Raw genomic sequence first — 22,898 nt, forward strand, 5'->3', positions numbered from 1 at the left:
TGCATAGATTTAAAATCCCTAAAAAAATAATAAGAAAAGGAGTAGGATTTTTCATTGTAGAATTTTAGTAAAATAAATACTTCTCAATCTTTGACACTCTGATAGAAAGATATCATTATGAATTCATGTCCATGTTCTTATATAGAATAACAAACCAAACTTTAGATAATGTGCTGAAAATGTTACTAATGATAATATCTTTATGGTTTGTAAGATAGGTTATAAGAACCATCCCTACAACAAATTTGCCAAAACACACAAAAAGCTAAAATTTTGGTAAAACAATGCCACATCATACAATGTCGAAATAAGAAAAGTCAAGCATCTATGTATTTAACTAGTAATCACAGTTAACATGGTGTTAACTCAAAGTACAAGTCATCATAAAATAATGTTCATAAACATGAGTATACAATAATCGATGAGATATTTAGCATAAAATTAACTTATTGATTTTATCACAAAAATACATTATAGCAAAAGTACTATGGTACTAAAATACAATGTATATACATCATATGTTCTTCATAAACTTGAACAATGATACATTACTAACTTTTAAGTTTACAATATCCAATAACCAAGATTCATCAAAAGAATTGAACCGTACATCATCAAAAGATGAAGATACATGACCATATCATAAGTTCTAAAAATTGATAGGTGTCCTGAAAGTGTATCTAGTCTCCAAAACCATTGGACATTGTCCTTCTATTACTTGATATGGGAGTGTGGCCTAGGCACTTTGACCTTTCCAACCATGGAGTGTTTACTCCGATGGGGATTCTTTCTGACAATGAAGAATGTCCTGACCCTGGCACAAGAAGACTAGCTTCCCAGAATAAGATGGATCAAATGGATATGTTGTAGCTGTGAAATATAGTATGTACAACCATGTGCCTAGCAACCTAAACAAGGAATGTGGCAGGATCAGTGCAAGAAGTTGTGTCTCACTTTTGGCCAAAAAATGTAAGTGTTTTTCCTACGTTTGAAATATATTGTTAATTGATGCCAAAATTTGAGCCATTTAGAGATTAAATATAAAAAAAATTCAAAAATTTTGTTTGTAGTGCCTAGAATCTTCTTTTTGAATATGTAATTTATTTGTGTACCCATATGATATATATATATACCACACTCATGTATGGACACCATAATTTGACACAATTAAATGACTTTTTGTGAATCCTTTTAAATGAAGCTATCTGACACACCAAAGATTGATGAGAATAATTTTCTTGGATTTTTTAATGAAAATTTTTATTCATTTTTAATTGACGATTAAGCTAATTTCTAAAACCTCTCATGTACGAATGCCATAATTTAATCCAAAAAAAAAAAAGGATTTTTTTTAGCTTCAAAATAATTGTGTGAGGATTAATGGCATTTAAATTAATTTACAAAATATGAAAAATTTAAAAAGTTATTAAAGTTTTAGTGAATGTCACTATTTAATGTAGAAGAGATACTTTTGATTAATAAATAATGGAAAAATAGAAAATGAAATCATGTAACAGTGTAAAATTTACATTTTTGAAATCAAAACAGAAATACCTATAATGGGTTTTCATTTTGTCAAAAAATTCAATGGGGGCGACCATATAAAATTATGAAAAATCCTTGAAATTGTTGATTAAATGCCTTACTCAAAAATTGGTTCATAAAGGCATAGGCTTGGTGGGACCAAGCCTATGCCATGCCTTTCCCCAAAGCAAAACCTGATTCAAATTCGTGCCCATGAAAAATTCCTACCCATGGCACTAAAATTGAGCACCAAATCTGCAATTCAAAAATCAAGTGTTCGATTTGAATTTAGTTGTTAACCAAATCGATGCCTAATTTATAATTGGGTACTTGATTCTGATATACAAATTAGTCCCCAAAAGATGCCCCACAGAGCATTCTTCAATGATTGCAATGATTTAATGGCAGTTTCAACCTGTAATAGTGAATTTATGTTAGATTTATTTCATTTTCTTGTCTTCTTCTACAATTTGCAAGTTGTTGACTTGAATTCAAAACTAGTGTAAGCATGAGATCAAAACAATGAAGAAAGAAGAAAATAAATGTTCTGACAAATGAGGAGATTGGAATAAATAAAGAGAATGAAGCACAACATCAATGAGAGAGAAGACAAACAATTAGAGAGTTGAGTAATGTTTCATAGGAGAAAGATATTGAGGATACTACGATGGATAAAGAGGCTAAAGAAGAGAACCCAATACAAGGAGATTCAAGTGCACATTATAATCAAACATTCAATATAGATGTGTCTCCAAACCATTGAGTTTTTTCTCATGATGAAATTGGTGATTTTTTAGAAGCAAGTTACAATTTAAAAAAATTTCAAACCCTTGAGTTTTTTCTCATGATGAAATTGGTGATTTTTAGAAGCAGGTTACGATTTAAATGATTTATGTTTTATTCATGAGAATAGATTGTCAAATGATCATGCACAACAAACTCTAATGGAAATGTATGTCCCAAAGAAATACCAAGAAAATATGAAAATGAGATTCAAATTCTAAATAATAGTGAAAATGAAATGCCAATTGAAAATAATAGTGGTATGAATGTAGACATGGAAACACCAATTACTTAACAAACATGTTAGAATGATACTAAAGTGCATGAACATAACTTTCATTTTCCTAATTATGTGCTAGATAATCTGTGCTAATAGATTATAAAGACATTTTTTATAATAAAAATTCTGGGTTTCAATGTCAATTGATGTTGCAACTAATTAAAATGTGTAAAATGCGAAAAGTGATGAAAAAGTTAGGAATGTATGAAAAACTCAAGAATAGAAATGAGTTTTTAAAACAAGTTGTATCCATTGTCACTAGTGCCTTTGATGTTATCAAAAAGAGAAGTTTCTCTAAAGATAAGAATGTAGCACAACGAGCAATAACAATAGCTTTAGTTAACAAATCAACAACTGAAAAAAGATTGATTAGTAACATAGGTGGATATCTTAATGTGAATTGTAAGACTTTAGAAAGAGTTGTAAAGAGAAGGGTTAAATTTGAACGTGATCCAGCAAATATTTTGTGGACTTCTAGTGGTAGACTCCCAAGATGTGATATGATATAAAACTTACTAGTGAAGTCAAAAGTTTGGTTAAAAAAATTTGGCATGATAATACAAGAGTATCACCTAATTCAAGAGATGTTCTTAAATTGAGAGTTGGATCAAAATATGTTATCCACATCTGAAACACCTTTTGGACATGACTCAAACTGAATTGTTCAAAAAAGTTATAGATGGTAAGGTGTTAACTATTACCATTAGTCAAAGATATTTTGAAAAGTGTAAACTATGATATGTAAGGATTAACAAGGAAAGAATCACATGTTGTTGTAAAACTCATGTTTAATTTCATTACCATTATGATGTATTTCGATCTATTTGTGGTATCATGCATAGTTAAGAAATATTGTAGGAATGTGGTATAATAATACCACCTCAAACTATAAAGGATTTCATAAAAGATTTGTTTTGTAAGCCATCTAATAATCAATACTTTCTTTTCAATGCATGTCTTTTTAGTACGTGTGATATGTGTGGCAATCTTTCTTTTTTAGATGAATGTTTGCATGAAAATTCTTTGACTACTTTTAGAAAACAATTAGTTGATGTAAAAAAATTCAAAACTATTAAATATCCATTAAAGTATGAGAAGATTGGAAGAAGGTGTGATATAGTTACAAATAAAGTTAGTTGTCTTGCATGTATGGATGTGTTTAAGAGTGTGACCATACCAAGATATGTTAAACACTCTCAATATGCTAGATAGCTTGATGGACAATTTTTCATATGTAAGAATACATTTCCAATTGGTACTATACTTTTAGTTGTTGGCTTTGCAAATAACTACACATTTGCACCACAAGATAAGGTATAACCACATTATTATAATTCAGTGCAAGTAACAATTTATGTTCATGTAGTTTATAGGCATGCACCTGATAGTATAGAGAAGGATCAAAAAATATTGAGAAAGTACCATTTCTATATGAGTGATAATAAACTTCATTCATCTAAGTTTGTCGGTCAAATAATTGTATAAGATAATTCAAGAATGCTAGAATGTTCTATTGGTTGAGTCAGACACATAGGCAAACCAATATCCAATATGTGTGGATTTTTTTTTAGGTTGGACATGGTAAAGGAGAACATCATGGTGTTAGTGCATGCATGAAGAGAACCCTTAGTAGAGAGCAATTAAAATTTGAGGAAAAAGCCAAATTTAAAAATGTACATGAGATTGTTGAATGGTGTAAAAAATATTTATACATAGGATCAAGTCAGAACTCTACAATCAAACATTTTTTCTTCCTAGTTGAAGAGAAGAATATCCTTTCAAGATATTACTGTGACATAATTAGTGGGTTAGCTAAATGACATTCATTTAGGAGTTCATATTCTAACACATGGAATATAAGGATTAAGGAGCTTGCTCATTTTTATTAGTTTTGTCTTGCAAGTGAATGGGAAGAATGCAAGAATAAAAATTGGGTTGAAGATAGGCAACAAAAATAATTAGCACCTACTAACACACATTTTCAACAAGATATAGTAAATGAAGGCCAGAATGTTACTTTTGCATCAGAAGACTATGATCATATTTCGAACCTCATACAACCTAGTATGCACAATTTAATTAAATATTTTTGTGATCATGCTTCAATTTATATTATTTATTTATGTACATGTCATTAATATAATTCAAGTACATGTCTTTAATATATTATTTATATATGTACACATGTGATTAAAATATTTATGTACTTTATTTTATCTTGTAGGACATGTTTATGTTGTTATTGCACCTAATGATAACAATGAACAAACTAGGTATTGGCTAGCTAGATGTGTGGAACCTAAGAAAAAATTGATATGTCATCAAGTAGATGATGATGGTTTTTAGTATCCAATTGGTTATGTCATTGTAGCTAGCACTTGGCCATGTACATACCTAACAAGAAGAAATGATTTACCAACATTTGAAGACTACCAATCTAAAAAGAAGATTTTATACTATTCTCATTTGGTTGTGGCAACGAATATCAAATTAGAAAGATACAAAGGGAGACACACCAATAATTTATTATGGATGATCATGAGACAATCATAGATGTATTCCTAAAGAGAGAAGATGAAAATCATACAGTGGGATGACTACATTCAGATCAAACACATGTAATTTTTTTCTTTAATGTGTTATTTTATATATGTCCTCATATAAATTAAATAAATGTATTTATGCATTTTCAATAGAAAATTTAAGAACTTATATATACCTCTTATTCAGGTCTCAATTAAAATTTATGCAAATTTAAATGTTTAAGGTGGATCAAACATCAACATCTTCTACTGTTACAAATAATGAGTACATACAAATTAAATATATTTACATAATTCAGATAGCTCATGTATTAATTTATACTTTTATTAACACATGGTTTTGTTTTACAATTTTATTTTGTAGGACCTCATTTGAAGAAATGTGTTGAATCAATTTTATATTTTGATTTCACTTCTATTTATGTCATTCATATTATCTTACATATATTGTGAAACATGTTGTAAACATTTAAAAATAGGAATTTACTTCTATTTGAAAGTTAATGGTGTGCACTTGATATTATAAATTAATTGTCAATTCAAGAAATGACCTCCTATTTTTTTTCATTGTACTTTTACATTCAAACATGTTTTAATTAATGTTCTTACATAAATAAATAAAATTAGTAAAATTATTTTTTATAACATGAATAAAATATGTCACATTAAAGAAAATGGTTCATATGTACAACATGATAACATAATAATCTATACTACATACACTATCATGATAAGAAGTCATAAAAATATAGTACATGGTCTAACATGTCATAACATGATCTATGAAGTCAAAAGATACATATAATACAGTTAAGTATCCTAATACAAATGTATCATAATAAACAATATGTGTTATAAAAACACAATCTAAAAGTGGTAAAAAGATTTAATCTATGAGATTTGTAATCCTATTTATTGTACGCAAAGAGGACTCAGATGGATCATCCTATATAACATGAGGTGTCTCATGGGACACCCTGTGAGGCAGCTGGATCATCCTATGTAACATGAGGTGTCTCATCATGTGGGACACCCCGTGAGGAAGATGGATCATCCTATGTAACATGAGGTGTCTCATCATGTACATGTTTAATTGAAATGGGTTTCAAAATCTACCTTGAAAATAAATTAAATATTCACTATATAATAAAAATAATACCGCATCAGATGGGTGCCCCTCTATAGCATGAGGAGGTGCACTATGAAAGCTACCAAATGTGGTAGTGATGAGGTTCTGTAATTTACAATACATAAATTTTTAAAATTTGATAAAGAGCATAATGAACTACGTATGTACATAAATCACGATATTGACCTCAAAGGATGATGTATGTACCTCCATTTGACTAAGTCCCAAAATCTTAGCAATGCTCATGCAACATAGTCCTAAAATTATGGATACATAAACCTTGAGGCAAAATTATAGATACATGAATTACAAAGTACGTAAACTAAAAAGTACATAATTTATACTACATTTTTAAAAACTATAAAACCATATATATCATACCTAAGTAGTATCCAATGTTGCAGATGTGTCTAAAGATATGCTACCACAATGGTCATCGTCATGTCTCAAATGGTCAAAATATAGAGTCAAAAATAAACTATACTAAGGCCTATATGGAAAAGTGTGATCCATCTCCTATTCATAAAACCAAAATACATAAAAGTATACATGAATCAAAGTTGAATATTAGTAGTTAATAGAAATGTGTACATAAAAATAGTACAAATTATTTGTCTTGAGTCAAAAGTTCATACCATAGGTATTTGAGGCTATGCCTTGGTGGTCAATGGATTAGCACCTATACAAACATCAAATTGTGTAGCAAATGACAATCCCTACAAAATCAGATAAAAAGAACATATGAGCACATATTATTCAATTTGAGTTTGAAATTACATTATTTATAATTTAATTCAAAGTGCATACCATATGAGGGATGCCAATGTCTGCAGGTCTTGAAAAAAGACTATACTGCCTCCAAGGGGGAACAATATCATCCATTCTCTGTTATTTCAAAATTAACATACATTAATATGGTTAATACATGTATGTAGAAAGTAAATAATTATGTACTTTATTTAAATTTTAATTTTAATTATACCTGCTACTCCTAACTATCTATGGGCTCTCCATGTAGAAGGTCAACAAATGATGACACATCAATATTATCACTACCATCACCATGAGCAGTGTATGCATCATCAAAATTAGCACCCTCAACATAATGGTCATCATGTGTTGCATCAACATCACTCTGGGGACCTCTACATATATCTCCACAACTAGTACAAATGTGCCCAAGTGGACGAATATCTCTGGTCTACATCCACTACTCTACTAAATTGCTCGAAAGGGCACTCAGTGAAGTAAGAGCAGATGAAACTGCTTGATGATGGTGTGGCACTAGGACAACTAATGTAGGAAGAGGTATAAGAGGCTAAGGCCATATGTGATTCATTGTATTATTGCTCAACTTTTCCCTAGACCTATCCTAAGGCATCCCTCCACTAACCCCTTGAAATGATCTAATATCAAAATAATTGGGTTTCAAACCCAATTAAGATTCAGCCCATAGTTTCCTAAGAAAGTACATGGGCACCTCATGATTTATGTGTGGTGGCCACTTCAAAAAGTGTGCTAATATATAGGGATGTGTGCACCATCTAATAGAAATATGAGGCTTCTTCTTGCTAATCTGAAGACCCATTTTAAGGTTATAAAATATCATGTAAAATGGCCTTTATTTATTTTGAGTTGATGGACCTCTCTATAGGAAAGGCTATCAAAATAAAAGGCACATGTGTTTTACCTCCATAGTCTAAAGCTATCAATGTTACAATCCAAGTGCTCAATAGAGTGTACAATGCCTTGCATACTATCTACAAGGAAAAGTAGGTGGGGGAGGGGTCCTTGCACTTAATGGTTCAAATATCACGCATGAGGTTGCAAAGGTTATGCCTCATGCTCTCCCTCGGATCCTCTGCGATAGGTTTTGCAAGAGGACTAAGTAGTCATTGAGGTGGGGGTGGAGGTGGAAGTGTAGATGGAGGGGGTAGAGGCGGGGTTGTGGGAGGGGGAGGGGGTGGGAGTGGGTCCATCAAATGTAATCTACATACATGTTTAAACATCATAAAAAAATCACAAAATTACTATTTAATAAAATAAATCTAAAATATCAATTATATAAATGCACAGATCTTTTAAACCATATCAATTATATAAATAAAGCTAAAAACTTAAGTAAACTTTAATGTTAAGGCTAATTGAACATTATACCAAATTTAAGCCTAATCATAAAATAATACTACAAAAAACTATATTAATAAATCAACTTAAATGTGAGTTCTAAAAATATCTTATATTCATGTTTATGAGTATGCCTTAGCAAATTTATGATTAAGGTTCAATATTAAATAATTAGGATTGAACATATAAATAAGATGGTGGTTTGGGTTAAGATTTAGGGTTATCTATTTAGAATTAGGGTAGAGTAATTGGCATTATGGTTGAGGCACAAAATATAAGATTTAGGATTAGCATTATGATTGGGGCACAAAATATAAGAGTAATTATCATTTATGATTGGGATTAAAATTAGAATAGGTGTTTAAAAATTAGGATTAAAATTAGGGTTTTCAAATTTTAGGATCACATGCTAGCTTTAAGGATTGCGAATTTTAATTATGGTTAAGATTGGGATAATTTAGTGTCTAGTAATTAGATTTTAAAATTTAGGGCAATTATTGACCAACTAGGGTCTACCATTTATAATCATGGTTTGGCATTTAGAATTAGGGCAAGGGTAAAGATTATGGTATGGGTTTATATCATTAAATTAGAAATATGATTAGGATTATATTGTATGCATTTTCTAGGAAATTTAATATGGGTGTTTAACATTTATATTTAAATGTTTAGAATTATGCTTTAAAGTATTTATGATTAAGGTTTAATATTAAAGCAATTAGGATTTAACTAAATAATATTGTGGTTTGGGTTAGGATTTAGGGTTATCCATTTAGAATTAGGGTACAGAGTAATGGAGGTTATAATTGGGGCACAAAATATACCATAAATTAATTTAATTACCATAAAGCTTACGATTAGGATACCATAAAGCTTAATATACCATTTAAAGCTTAATTTACGATTTGGATACCATAAATTAATTGTCAAAATATACCATAGATTAATTTAATTACCATAAAGCTTAATATACCATAAGGTTTAAAATATTAAAACAATTAGGATTTAACATAAATAAGATTGTGGTTTGGGTTAGGATCTAGGGTTATCCATTTAGAATTAGGGTAGAGTAATTAACTTTATGATTGGGACACAAAATATACCTAAAAATGATTTTTTATTATGGTTCAGATTGGGATAATTTAGTGTTTAGTAATTTAGATTTTAGCATTTAGGGCAATTTTTGAGAAATTAGGGTCTACAATTTATATTCATGGTTTGGCATTTAGAATTAGGGTCAGGGTAAAGATTATGGTATGGATTTCCAGCATTAAATTAGAAATATGATTAGGATTATGATATGTATTTTCTAGGAAATTTAATATGAGCGTTTAACATTTATATTTAAATATTAAGGATTATGCTTTAGCATTTATGATTAAGGTTCAATATTAAAGCAACTAGGATTTAACATAAATAAGATTGTGGTTTGGGTTAGGATTTAGGGTTATCCATTTAGAATTACGATATAGGAAATTTTAACATTAAATGATTGGGGCACAAAATATAAGATTTAGGATTACAGCTACTATTTCAAGATTTATCATGTTTAAGATTAGGCATTATAATTTAGAATAATGGTTTAGGTATTGATTTAGGATTTTATTTGGATGATAATTTAAGATTATATAGTTTAACACTTATAATTCTAGTGTTTAAAAATTAGGGTTTACATTTTAGGATCATGTGGTAGCTTTAAGGATTATGATGTTTAAATATAGTTATGATTAAGATTACTTTCCATTATGGGTACTATTATGGTTACCTAGATAGGGATCAAGTGGTTTAAGATTTGAAGTTACAATTAGAATTAGGGTTTAACATTTAGGATTAAGTTTATTAATGATTAGGGTTATGTTTCTCAATTTTAATTATATAATGGTTAAAAATTTAATCATTGTTAGGGTAAGGCTTAGAATTATGGTGAGAGTGAGATTTTACATCAAGGTTAATATTATGTTTGTGGTTAGTGTGTAGTTTTATAAAAAAGATATGGCCATTAAATTATCAAAAACTTTGTTGTAAAATTTATCTAACTAAATAATGAAATGATAAATGGATATGATGGTCCACATAATTTGGAGTAGGGGATTTAAAATTACTTTTTATTTGGAAGGGAAATATTACTTATTGAAAATCACAAATAGAATTTATCTGCTCATCTATGTTTAAATGTCATAATTAGGGATAAGGTTGTGTTAAAGATAAATGGTTATGTATGATTGTTTAGGATTAGAGATTTAGTTAATGTTAGGATTAAAGAGTTGAGCTTACAATTAGAGTTACATGAATTTATGGATTAGAGTTAAAATTATGGTTCTAATGTAAGGAAGCACATTAAATACTTAGTTGTATGTTTAGGGTTTAGATTAAATTATTTTACAATTATGGTTAGGTTGGGGTTAGACTTAGGAATATAGTTAGTTTTACTTATTTTGTTAAATGGTTTACAAACTAATTTATAATTAATTACTATTTAGTTAAAATAAATCTAAAACATGTAATTACATGTTTAAAAAATCTAATTTACATCTATCTAATCATTCAACATTGTAAGTTTTATTAAATACATCGAAACATCTAAAATAATAATTTTTAAATGAAACATTTACAAAGAAAAAATAAAATGAACAAATAGAAAACTATTTAAATGAACATATACAATAATCTAAAGATAAAACTATTAACAATAAAAATTTACAATTTTACATGTTAAAAGTGAAACAAAAAATAATAAATTGACTGAATTATAAAGTTTAAAACTAAAAATAATGAAATAAAATACTAAAAAACAAAGTAAAATACTTGGTACACTAAAAAAGAGCAACAGGGGGTTAGTAGAAATCTGAAAATGGCCTCCCATTTCTATGCTAAAATTGGGCTCATGTTTTACATGCTAGTGAAATGACTAAAAACCCCCCAAAAGGTGGATTTTATAGTTTTTCAAAATTGGGTACCCAATTTTTAAAATGTACTTCAAGCACCTAATCCATATTCAAAAATTGGGTACCCAATTTTTGAATATGGATTAAGTGCCCAAACCATAATAGGTACCTAATTTGTTAAAATTGGGTACCCATTTCTAGAAAGGTCTCATTCCACAGAATTGCGGCCCAACTTTGTGCTATTACCCAGCAGGGAAAAGAAAAGATCACTACACATCTACCTATATGCAATGAAAGAAAAATTGTAACATATCTTCCCCCATGTACATTTCTTATAACTAAGCATATCTATAAATATGCCCGAAATGAAGTAAGCATAGTCTCACACTTATGCAAAATGTCAGTACAACATTTTTAAATGCAAATAAATGGATTGGCCAAGCACCTAATTTGTCAATATTACTAAAAAGGAAAGAGAAAACATCATGAATCCTACTTTTTAGAATTTATGACAAGCTGGAAGAAGCTGAACATAATGCAACCATTCCCACCCTCCCTAATGCCACATTACACCCATACATAGAAGAGATAACCTCAGACAATCTGACTCAACATTAAAGATTTATAGCTATCTCTGAACAAACTTCAATCAATTTTACAATAAGAATGGATTACCAGCTACATTCATCTATCATGAAGGAACTAAATCAGCATACCCAAAAATTGTAAAACTCAAGTAAAAGTTACATATATCTGTAACTAAAGGAATTCAACTCAACATTTAACATAAGAAAATAAATTGATTACAATGTTACAATTGAAAGAACTCAATCAATGTTCTACTATTTGATATAAACTTTTGTTTCAAAGATCCCTCTCTTCCTAAGGTTGGGTTAAAATATACAGACACTATATTCTATGATTTAGCACATCATCCCAAAAGGTCTCTTTACAAGAATAGAATGAAGTAAATTTTTTAGAATAACAACAATCAATCCCCAATTTCTAAAAAATGGAAATACCTTTCTACGCAAAAAAATTATATATTTAGTGATATGAAACACAAGGTTGTAGTCTATAGCATTATACTATTAAGCATCTACAATCTTTATTTTTTCTTAGTTTAACATGTTACTAAAGCTACTTTAGAGTGGTCTAAGTTTCAGACCTACTATATAGTTCCAACCATCTACCTAGTCTTCACCAGTCGAGCAAGGGTATTGGCATAGGTTAAAATTATCCAACTAAAACTATGGAGAGTAAATACTCTTTCCTCTGCACCCTCAATTTTACAATAATTGCTTCCATAATCAGTATACAGAGTTAAGTCAAGTTTTAAGAAGAATTCCCCAATTTAGCATGTAAATCATTAGTCAAAAGTGATGCTACGGTGGCCTCAGGTTGGGTAGCCTTATGAACTTATGAGTGGTGGAGAAAAAATCTACTACAGACTTCATTCAGCCAGTAGAGACATTGATGCAAGAGGTGGATTCCAAATAACCCCAGAGCCTTTCTTCTTATGAACACAAAACTTAGTGTGAGAATAAAATGTACTAAGTTATCTACTATGATATGAACACAAAACTTAGTGTGAGAATAAAATGTACTAAGTTATCTACTATGATAAGGTATTGTAAATTTTAAATAAAAAAAAAACTTTTACCAAATTTCATCCCTAAGCTTAAGACTAAACTCTTCTTCAGTGGTTTTGTCATGTGTTTTGAAGCTATACTTTAAAGTAAAGACTAGTCAAGAAGCATGTGCAAGAAAAATCACCCAACTAAGAAGATGTGATGTTACCCTTCTAAAGTGAATCAACAAGAATACCATACGAAACAATTACAGTTATAACAACATTCAAAACATTGTGCCATGAAGGAAAATGAACAACACATACTAAAAAGGAAACCTGGTTCCATTATTTTTTTCCCAATCTCTTCTTCTGTCTCCCAGAGCACCATAGATGGTTCTTTTTCTTGCCTTCCTTGTCATCTAATGCAAACCACTCTTTTCCAATCCCCCCCCCCCCCCCCCATTGTCATCTTTGAATTTTGGTTCCATCTTAAATTCCTCTTCCCCACTACTTGCGTAACTACCTCCAAAAACCCTCCTTCGACTTCTCCTATCCCCTGTTCCTTGTGCCTCCAAGCCAATAAATGATTAATGAGATAAAATAAATTCCTTGCACTAGAAGAAAGGAGAGATAATTAAAAAAATAACTACCTAACCCATTATTATCATTAATAATGAATGTTTTGTTAGATTTTCTAAATCCTTGTACATTTAATTATTAAACATCATATATCAACAAATAAATGCCTTAAACACTCTCATTCTAATATATACCTTTTATCAAAAATTAATTAAAATTGACTTCCATTTGGTCCTATCGTAAACAACTTTTAAACACATAGCATGTCACAATAAATAAAATCATCATAAAAACTAAGTGTATAAGAATGTGTGTGTGGCTGTGGGACCATTCAATGCATCTCCTTTCGAGAGGTTAACCCTCTCTACCTCAACCACACTCTCACCCTATCAATGTTGCATCCACTCAGACACTCACAAACATGATTGACTCAGTATCCATTACATACAATTAAATCGATATCAAGAACATCATAATAACAAAGTAATACTAGATGCATCAATACCTGTAGTGCATCATCATCATGATACATAACTGATAACATCATCATTTAGAGATCCAATACTTCATTATAAAATAACATTATAAGCTTAATTATCATAATTAATAAAGAAATATATAACCAAAAATTCTAGTACATTAATCATCCATTTACTCACACTAATAATCACATTGTAAAATAGTAGTTAACTTAATCATTATTTAAATCCAAGTTAAAATCAAGGTTTGACCAAGTCAAAATTGACAAAGTTGCCACATAATCGCCACATAGACAACACCAAAGAAAGTTGCAAGATGGGTCATGACATAGGTACTATAGAACAACCCTTGTTAGAGTGACTACTTCTATTATAAAAAACAAAACAATCATATAATTGATATAAAATCTTCCATTAAGAAATGCAACATTCCTTCTATGGAAATATGATTTGTTGAACCTCAAGACTAGGACTAAACAAATCTAAAATCTTATTAGATCAAGACATTATTCAATAAAAAAAAGGAACAATTGAACTTGGCATACATGATAGTCATGATTTGACCACAATTTTCTAAGGGTAGGGTTTGAGATTAAATTGGTGTATATGATCATCTTCGTACTCTTCTCTAAACAATATTTTCTACAATGTAGACAAAGAAATCTTCTGAAGTCATTGATTGAAAGAGAAAAAACTTTTCACTAGCAATGCTCAACATTACACAACCAAAGAATAAACTAGGCAATTGAAAGATTAAGGGCATCTTCCTTTTCAGCAAGACTTGGGAGTCCAAACAGAAAGCAAAAAGACCTTTGGACATTTCAGAAATTACTATAGAAGGTCTTGGACTTGGGAGTCCAAACAGAAAGCAAAAAGACCTTTGGACATTTCAAAAATTACTATAGAAGGTCTTGCATTTGCAGCAGTGTGAAATAGCAAACAAGGCCTCTTGTATGAGGAATAGCAAACAATTAGATATTTTCACCTCATCTGTAATAGATTGTTAGCAATAGAATATAAAAATATTAGCTCAAAGAAAAATGAAATATACCAATCTATTCTAGATGAAGAGAGACTTAAAAAAGGTGTTTTTTCTAAAGTATTTTGAATAATTTTTTTGAGGGTGAAGTACCACTAATATTGATGTTTTGTCATATCAAACTTTCTTTTTAATTGAATAAACTAAAAGTAATTACATAAGGGCATGTTTGGCAACAAGAATACAAGCGGAATAGGCATATGTAAATTCTTAAAATTTTGAATTCTTTGTTTGGATGCACCAAATCGGAATTGGAATACGAAATAAAATAAGAATACTTAGTCCAATTTTGGCCCAAAAATGAGGTTTTGTAATTCCTCCCAAACAGGTGGAATTGGAATACGTATTCCTATTCCAGTTTTATTTATTTTAGAAAACATAAATTTTTGAGTTCGCAAATTCCCTATCAAATTCTGGTTGAACCAAACAGAAAATAGGAATATGTACCCCATTTTCTATTCCAGAATAGCTCTTCCTATTCCAGAATAAATACTAAATTACCATGGCCGACACAAGAAATCGGAATAGATGCGGTACGCTAAAGTTGATCAACACCAGTATTGTAGATGCTCAACACCCGACTGAAAGATCTTTTTGTCTGCGTTTCTTCTACGCACATTCCACATCCAATTACATTTTTCTGCTATTCTACTTTTCTTCCTCTCATAAACAACACACACTCAAATCTTTTACCAGAACACATCCCACCGAGTTCTCTCTGCATATTACTCCCTCTACTCCGCTTCACAGCCCCATCGGTACAACCTATTTTCTCTTTATTTTTCCGTGTTCACTTAGTCGAATTCCATGGCTTCTACTTCTTCAGCTGATAGTCAATCATCAATGACTCAGATTACAAGTGCTTTTGAAGAAATTGTTCCACCGTCTGCATCGACTTCGACTTCTGGACCATTGCGAAATCGGCCTTATGATATATTTATAAATCATCGCGGACCCGATGTGAAAGAGACCCTGGCTACAGCTATCTACAAAACCCTCGATGGTATGGGTCTTCGGGTTTTCCTCGATTCCCAGGAGCTTCTGTTGGGGGAGTCCTTGCCTACAAGGATACACGAAGCAATGCGTAGAGCTTCCTTTCATGTAGCAATTTTTCCCCCCGCTATGTGGAATCACCATGGTGTCTTGCAGAGCTATCCTTTATGCAGAAATGCGGCACACCTATTATTCCTATTTTCTATCATGTTCAACCTTCCGATCTGCGATGGGTGGCACAAGAAAAAGGTGTATATGCGAATAGTTTCTTAGAGCATCAAGAGAAGAGAAGATACAGCCCAGAAAAGCTCCAGGAATGGAAGACAGCACTCTCTGACATTTCATATACTAAAGGCGAAATCATCAGTAACAATGAGTAAGCAAAGAATAATCTCTCTTGTATGCATCTTTAATCATACTTGTAATCTATCTCTTTGTATATATTTCACTTTGATATAGGCCTTATTATTTCCGTATACATTTCACTTTGATATAGGATTTATTGTTTTCTTTTAGCTTATTCAAAGAATGTGTTACCTATGTTTTAGTGATGAGCAAAGGGTATTGAAGAATATAGTAAATTATGCCGTGAAAGTGATGAAAATAGTACCATTAGAGGTAGCGAAACATCCAGTGGGTCTTGAAGAAGCTGTTGCCGATTTTGAAATGATTCTCAATGAGTCTGTAAAAGGTCATACCAATGTCCAAGTTGTGGGAATTTGGGGTATGGGCGGATGTGGAAAAACCACTCTTGCAAGAAAATTGTACAATCAGAAATTCTCATCAGCAGAAAAATCCAGTTTTCTTTCTGATATTAGAGATGCTTCAAGTAGAAGTGAGCTACATAAGAAGCAGATGAAGCTCCTTGAAGAAATTGGTTCCCATGTGACATCATGTGATAGTATAGAACAGGGCAAGATGATACTTTCCCATTATTTGAAATTTGTTAAGGTTCTCATTGTTTTGGACGACATTGATCATACGGATCAACTAGAGGCATTACTCCCTACAAAAGATAGCCTTGGATGGGGGAGTTTAATCATTGTTACAACAAGGAAGAGGGAGATCCTCAAATGTTCAGGGATCTCTTCTATTTATAAAATGAAAACAATGGATCCAGTCCATGCCAAACAACTTTTTTGTTGGCATGCATTCTTACAACCATCTCCATTGATAGGATTTGAGAATCTTGTTGAAAAGTTTTCAAGTGTCTGTAAAGGACTACCTTTGTCTTTAAAGGTACTCGGAGGCCAGCTTTATGGCTGCTCTAGAAAAGATATATGGGAAGATGCATTGCAGAAGATATCTAGAATATTGCCCGATGATATTAAAAATAGGTTGAAAATGAGTTACGATGCTTTAGATGAAGAAGAGCAGCAGATGTTTCTGGATGTAGCTTGTCATGCATTCTTACAACCATCTCCATTGATAGGATTTGAGAATCTTGTTGAAAAGTTTTCAAGTGTCTGTAAAGGACTACCTTTGTCTTTAAAGGTACTCGGAGGCCAGCTTTATGGCTGCTCTAGAAAAGATATATGGGAAGATGCATTGCAGAAGATATCTAGAATATTGCCCGATGATATTAAAAATAGGTTGAAAATGAGTTACGATGCTTTAGATGAAGAAGAGCAGCAGATGTTTCTGGATGTAGCTTGTTTCTTTATAGGCAAAGACAAGATGACTGCCATAGCAGTCTGGGATGGATCACGGTGGAATGGACTTTATAGCTGGGAGAGCCTTGTAAATAAGTGCCTAGTTGATTTAGATGAGAATGATGGCATAACAATGCATGACCACCTAAGAGATTTAGGGAGAGAGATTGCGAAAGCTCAGACACCCTACCGTCTATGGCTTCCTTATCAAATTACCCGAATGAAGAAACCAACGGAGGTGTGGTTAATGCTTTGTTACTTTGCTCTGACAATTCATGGATTGCAAATTTTACTCTCTTCTCTCTTTCTTCAATTTTTTGTTTATTTCATTTGAGTTTAAGTTTGATGCTTTTTCTATCTTCTATCCAGATCAGAGGAATGCTATTGAATGTGGCAAGTAAACGTAATTACAAGTTTCCTGCACGGCTTTGTGGATTGAAAGTTTTTGTAGTAGGAAAAAACTATGGGAACTATTTGCCCATTGTCAAATCATCAAAAGAATTGGCGTGGCTTGGGTGTACTGGAATTGCTGACACAAATCTTCCAACATGGCTACCATTCAAAAATCTAAGAGTCATTGAACTTCATCACTGTAAAAACATAGTAGGGCTGTGGAATGATGACGCGAAAGTAAGTATATTTGTTCTATGGATCTCCACAATATTAAATTCCAGATAAATACAATTAGTTTATATCAGTTCCTCGAACTAAATAAAAAATATTGGCTGCAGGCTCCAGTAGAGATGAGAGTGTTGATTGTATCTGGCTGCACAAATTTAGTGAAAATTCCAAATTCCATAGGAAATCTCAAGTATTTGAAAAGGATATCTCTTTCTGATTGCAATATAGTTGCCCTGCCAAAACAATTTTGTCGCCTTCAATTTCTGGAGTCTCTAGAGTTGAAGAGTTGTTCAAAGCTGTCATCACTTCCTAGCCGCTTTGGAGACTTGACAAATCTGCAGCATGTTGATTTGAGATTCGCCGAGCAATTGGAAGGGTTGCCCGAATCTTTCAAGCAACTGAGGCTCCTGCAGTATCTAAATTTAATGTCTTGTGAGATGCTCACCTTCATGTCAAATATGCTAGAAAACATGACAATGGTTAAGTATTTGAATTTTGGTTATTGCAAGCAGTTGGAAGAATTGCCTCATCACATCACAAATCAAGCTTCCTTATGTGAGCTCTATTTAATGGGGACCAGGTTAAGAGAGCTCCCAAGAAACATCGGTCAACTAAGCAAGTTGAGAGTGTTGGAGATATCTTCACATGGAAGATCTTCCCGAATGCAATTGAGAGAATCCTTACCCAAGTCAATGACGCAACTGACTAATCTTCAAACACTGGAATTAGAGAGTTGCTCGATCACTGACTTGGGTTTTGGGCGGGGTCCATTTACCTCGTCGCTGTGCAGCCTCAAGGAACTTCTTGTAGCTCAAACAAGAGTTTCAAATATTTTTATTTCCGAAGATTGCTGCCCTTGCCTCGAAACTCTCACAGTTTCGAATAATGACTATTTGACGGACATTGAAACCGTACCAACAACAGTGCAGATAATAGTGGTGCAGGTGTGTAAGTCGGTAAGAAATATAAGTGGTATTGCTGACGCAGTAAACCTTGAAAGTCTCGAGATAACTAACTGCCCAGAGTTGAGAGAATCCTTAACCAAGTCAATGACGCAACTGACTAATCTTCAAACACTGACATTACGGAGTTGCTCGATAACTGACTTGGGTTTTGGGCGAGGTCCATTTGCCTCGTCGCTGTGCAGCCTCAAGGAACTTGTTGTAGCTCAAACAAGAGTTGCAAATATTTCAATTTCGGAAGATTGCTGCCCTTGCCTCAAAACTCTCTCAGTTTGGAATAATGACTATTTGACGGACATTGACACCGTACCAACAACAGTGCAGAAAATAGTGGTGGACGAGTGTTTCTCACTAAGGGATATCAGTGGTATTGCTTGTGCAGTAAACCTTGAAAGTCTCGAGGTGACTAACTGCCCAGAGTTGAGAACGGTTCCAGATTTTGAGAGATTTGCTTCTCTCAAATACTGTGTTCTGTACGGCGGCAACAAAATAGAGAGGATACAGGGCTTACAGCACTGCACATCAATGGAGACACTAAATGTTACTGGTTTTGATGTGCGTCGCATGGAAAGTTTGGAGCGCATGCAAAGATCGAAGAGGCTGATACTGGTAGCAAAGAAGAGATTTTCTATTGAGAATTGCATTCAAGGGTTTCAGGTAATAATTGTGTCCCCAAGTAACAACTTTCATTTTTTTATTTTAAATTCCATTGCGAAATTAACTTTTTGTTTTGGGCAGAAATGGCCAGAAGAAACTGTAGTATGTACGAAGGCAATCCCTGGTGCAGAGTCAGTTTTAAACTCTACAGCATTCCCGAATCTCTCCATCCTCCACACCATTGGTCGCATGAAAGTCGCTCCAGCATTCTCCCACTTACTAACATTGCCACGGAAGCGTTCCTCCAACACAGATACCATTATGCTCTGTCTGCTCATACATTGTCTCACTCCTCGTATGCCATTATTCATTAATGGTATCGATGGAAGATTTTCAACAGAGCTGGATACCGGTAAATGGATATGGATATGTGTCTTCGCCCAACCTTCCAAATTCTTCCGTAAACAAGACTTGGGGATATGTGAGTTCGGGCCCACAGAATCAGATTCGTGTGCCAATGAAGTGGAGAAAGGATTCCTTGTGAGGGGCGGAGAACAGAGCATCATCCAGACTCTCCATAGCTTACTCACACTTTTAGGCGAAGTAAACAATGTTGGGAGTCATTTTCACAGAGCATTGCAGTTCTTTCGCTCTGGAAATAACGTGGTGGAGACTTTCCACCGCATATTCCTCCGTCTAATGCCAATTGTGGGGGCAAAAGATCGTGTGGTGGAGACATTTTACCTTTTATTAGCAGAACAAGGTCAGGCAGTAGTGGATGCTTTCCATCGAGTATTGGAACCTCTGAACAAAGAACATGATCCATCAGTGAACGTTGAGGATTTCCACCGCTTAATGGCAATGATTAACAGAGATGCTATCAACAATTTATTATTGAAACTTGAGGATGAAGATATGTACCGTTTATTGTTACCTGACGGACTCTAGAGACAATAGCACAATGTGAATTCAGTGGCAATGGTTGTACTGCCAATTTGCTACTTTATGAAGCATTTTCTTCCAGGTTTATCAAACCAAATATTTAGAAAGGATGCAATGGTGGCAAGTGACCAGAGTGTTAGGTACATCACATTTACTTTATAAAATTTTGCAATCTTGAATGTTAACAATCGAAACAAGAAAGTATATGCAATGAACGTTATGTACTAAAAGGCTTTAATCAGTATAAGTGATCTGTTTAATGTAGAACAACCTAAGGGTTCTTGTGAATAAAATCTTGAGATCCTAATGGGCAGAGGGGTTTTGTCTATATATTTTTAGTTAATTTCCATTACTCACTACACCTGCTAAGTTTTCTTCATTTAATTTTAACTAATGAGTGGAGTATTGAACGGAGGTTTTTCTGTAGTGTCGGCCAGAAAGAGAAGAGATGGAGGAGAAAACAGAAACAAGATCAGAGATATCAACTATAACTTTATATTTATTAATTTATTTTCATAACGTAAGAAGTTTAGTAACATAAAACAGAGCTGCTGTTCCTTCCTTAGAGGAATAGAACAGAGTCCGCTGTATTTTTTGACAGCTAAGAGAGTTGCTATGGCAACCTACTTCCAGTTCCTATTTTCTTCGCTTAGTGCAATTTTTCATACAAACCAAAACTAATTACACTCAGATGTGCTGACCAGAAATGATAGGCGAAAGTAAATTGAAAATCACTTCCCCTGGATTATTCCCAACACATTCCAGAAATTAATATAAATTGGTTTCCATGGAATCAGGGAGCATTGGAATCTGTTTCTGGTAACTTTGAAAATGTTTTTTGATGACCCAGTATTTTGGAGAAATAAAGGAGGAGTCATGTAGGAAAGGCAATGTAGATTCTGAGAGAGTTTTGGTCGGAGCAGAGACAAAACACATGTTGTGGTTTTTGTCCATAGATACGAAGCATAGTATAGTTGCGTCTGTATGCTTTCTTTATCTTCTGGTTGTTGTCTTCTTTTAAAAGACTTTTACTCTTTCTATACTGAGCTCAGATACTGAATTAACCTGTTCTTAAAGCGCCCCATCATTTGGGTTGTGGAATTGGTCTGATGTTTGTATCAAACAATTTAAATTATATCTTCCACATTGAGCTCAGGGAAAAGTTTCTTAGAGCTTTATTTTCATACCGAGGATTCAATTTTCATGCTAGAAATTAATGGCGAAATTTTCAATGGCTTTGATTGGGTGCCCTGTTTCTGCACAGAACATCTTCGGCTGGGAACAGGCAAATACTGTCGTTAGTTTTATGTAAAGATTCTCCCAAGTAGAGAATGGTGTTGTTTGACAAGTTCAGTCAGCCTGTACCCCATTGAGAATGTGTTTTGTGGATAAAACCCCTGGACTAACAAATGTAAAAATTTCAAAGAACAAGCGTAGAAATGGGATGAAGAAGAGAAAATGTGATACATGGTGGTGAAAAACCCTTTTATGACCACCTAAAACACGCTCCAAATATTCAGAGCATTCTGGTTTAAAACTGCAAATAAGATGATTTCAGAATGAAAATTATACATTAGACAAAATTCTTATTGAAACTTGCAATATCATTACACAACAATATGGCTTACCTGATTTACGTCTATTTACACATTAGTTTGTTCATTGAAAAATGTGCTTTCTCATATGATACCATCTTAATACTATAGTTAGCAAGAAACATTAATTTTTTTTAATGTCATAAATGTAGACAAGTTTTATCTGATTGGCTCATGTTATTTTTTTGGACTATTTTTTCTTTTTCTTTCACAAATATTATTTGAAATATTTGAACATGGCAACTGTCATTGCTTTAGGAAGGTTACACATCAATTGTTTTAATACTCAATACATGCAATGGCTAAAGAGGGCAAAACTTGTAGAATTGAAATTCACTACATGAGATGAGGTGTAGATTATTTAGAGATTTCCTTACACAGATTTTTGGGATATTTCATATATTTAGAAAGATTTCTTTGGCTAATTTTTATTACAAACCAAGACAGTATTTATTTCAGCTCGTTTTAAGGGGTATAGAAGATTTAGCATCCTAACAAATAGACATATTACTATTGTGTAAATAATGGTTTGGGAGTGGTCCATTGTGGCCTTCTATGATTGAAATGTATATTTGTTTTTCATTTGCAATATTAC

At 32.5% G+C, this 22,898-nt stretch overlaps 1 protein-coding gene across 1 annotated transcript; it reads left to right on the forward strand.

Annotated features, from left to right (window-relative positions):
• The first annotated feature begins 15,597 nt into the window (after positions 1 to 15,597).
• LOC149557658 (disease resistance protein L6-like) lies at positions 15,598 to 21,036 on the forward strand. The gene is given in 6 exon segments (XM_089832249.1): positions 15,598 to 16,046; positions 16,049 to 16,310; positions 16,483 to 17,824; positions 17,956 to 18,216; positions 18,318 to 19,826; positions 19,908 to 21,036. Coding segments are annotated over 6 exon segments (4,479 nt in total). The 5' UTR covers positions 15,598 to 15,748; the 3' UTR covers positions 20,715 to 21,036.
• The last annotated feature ends 1,862 nt before the right edge of the window (positions 21,037 to 22,898 follow it).

The sequence above is a fragment of the Cupressus sempervirens genome, chromosome 5 (assembly GCF_028749045.1).
Source record: "Cupressus sempervirens isolate cs-2001-9-10 chromosome 5, ASM2874904v1, whole genome shotgun sequence".
Lineage (NCBI taxonomy): Eukaryota > Viridiplantae > Streptophyta > Pinopsida > Cupressales > Cupressaceae > Cupressus > Cupressus sempervirens.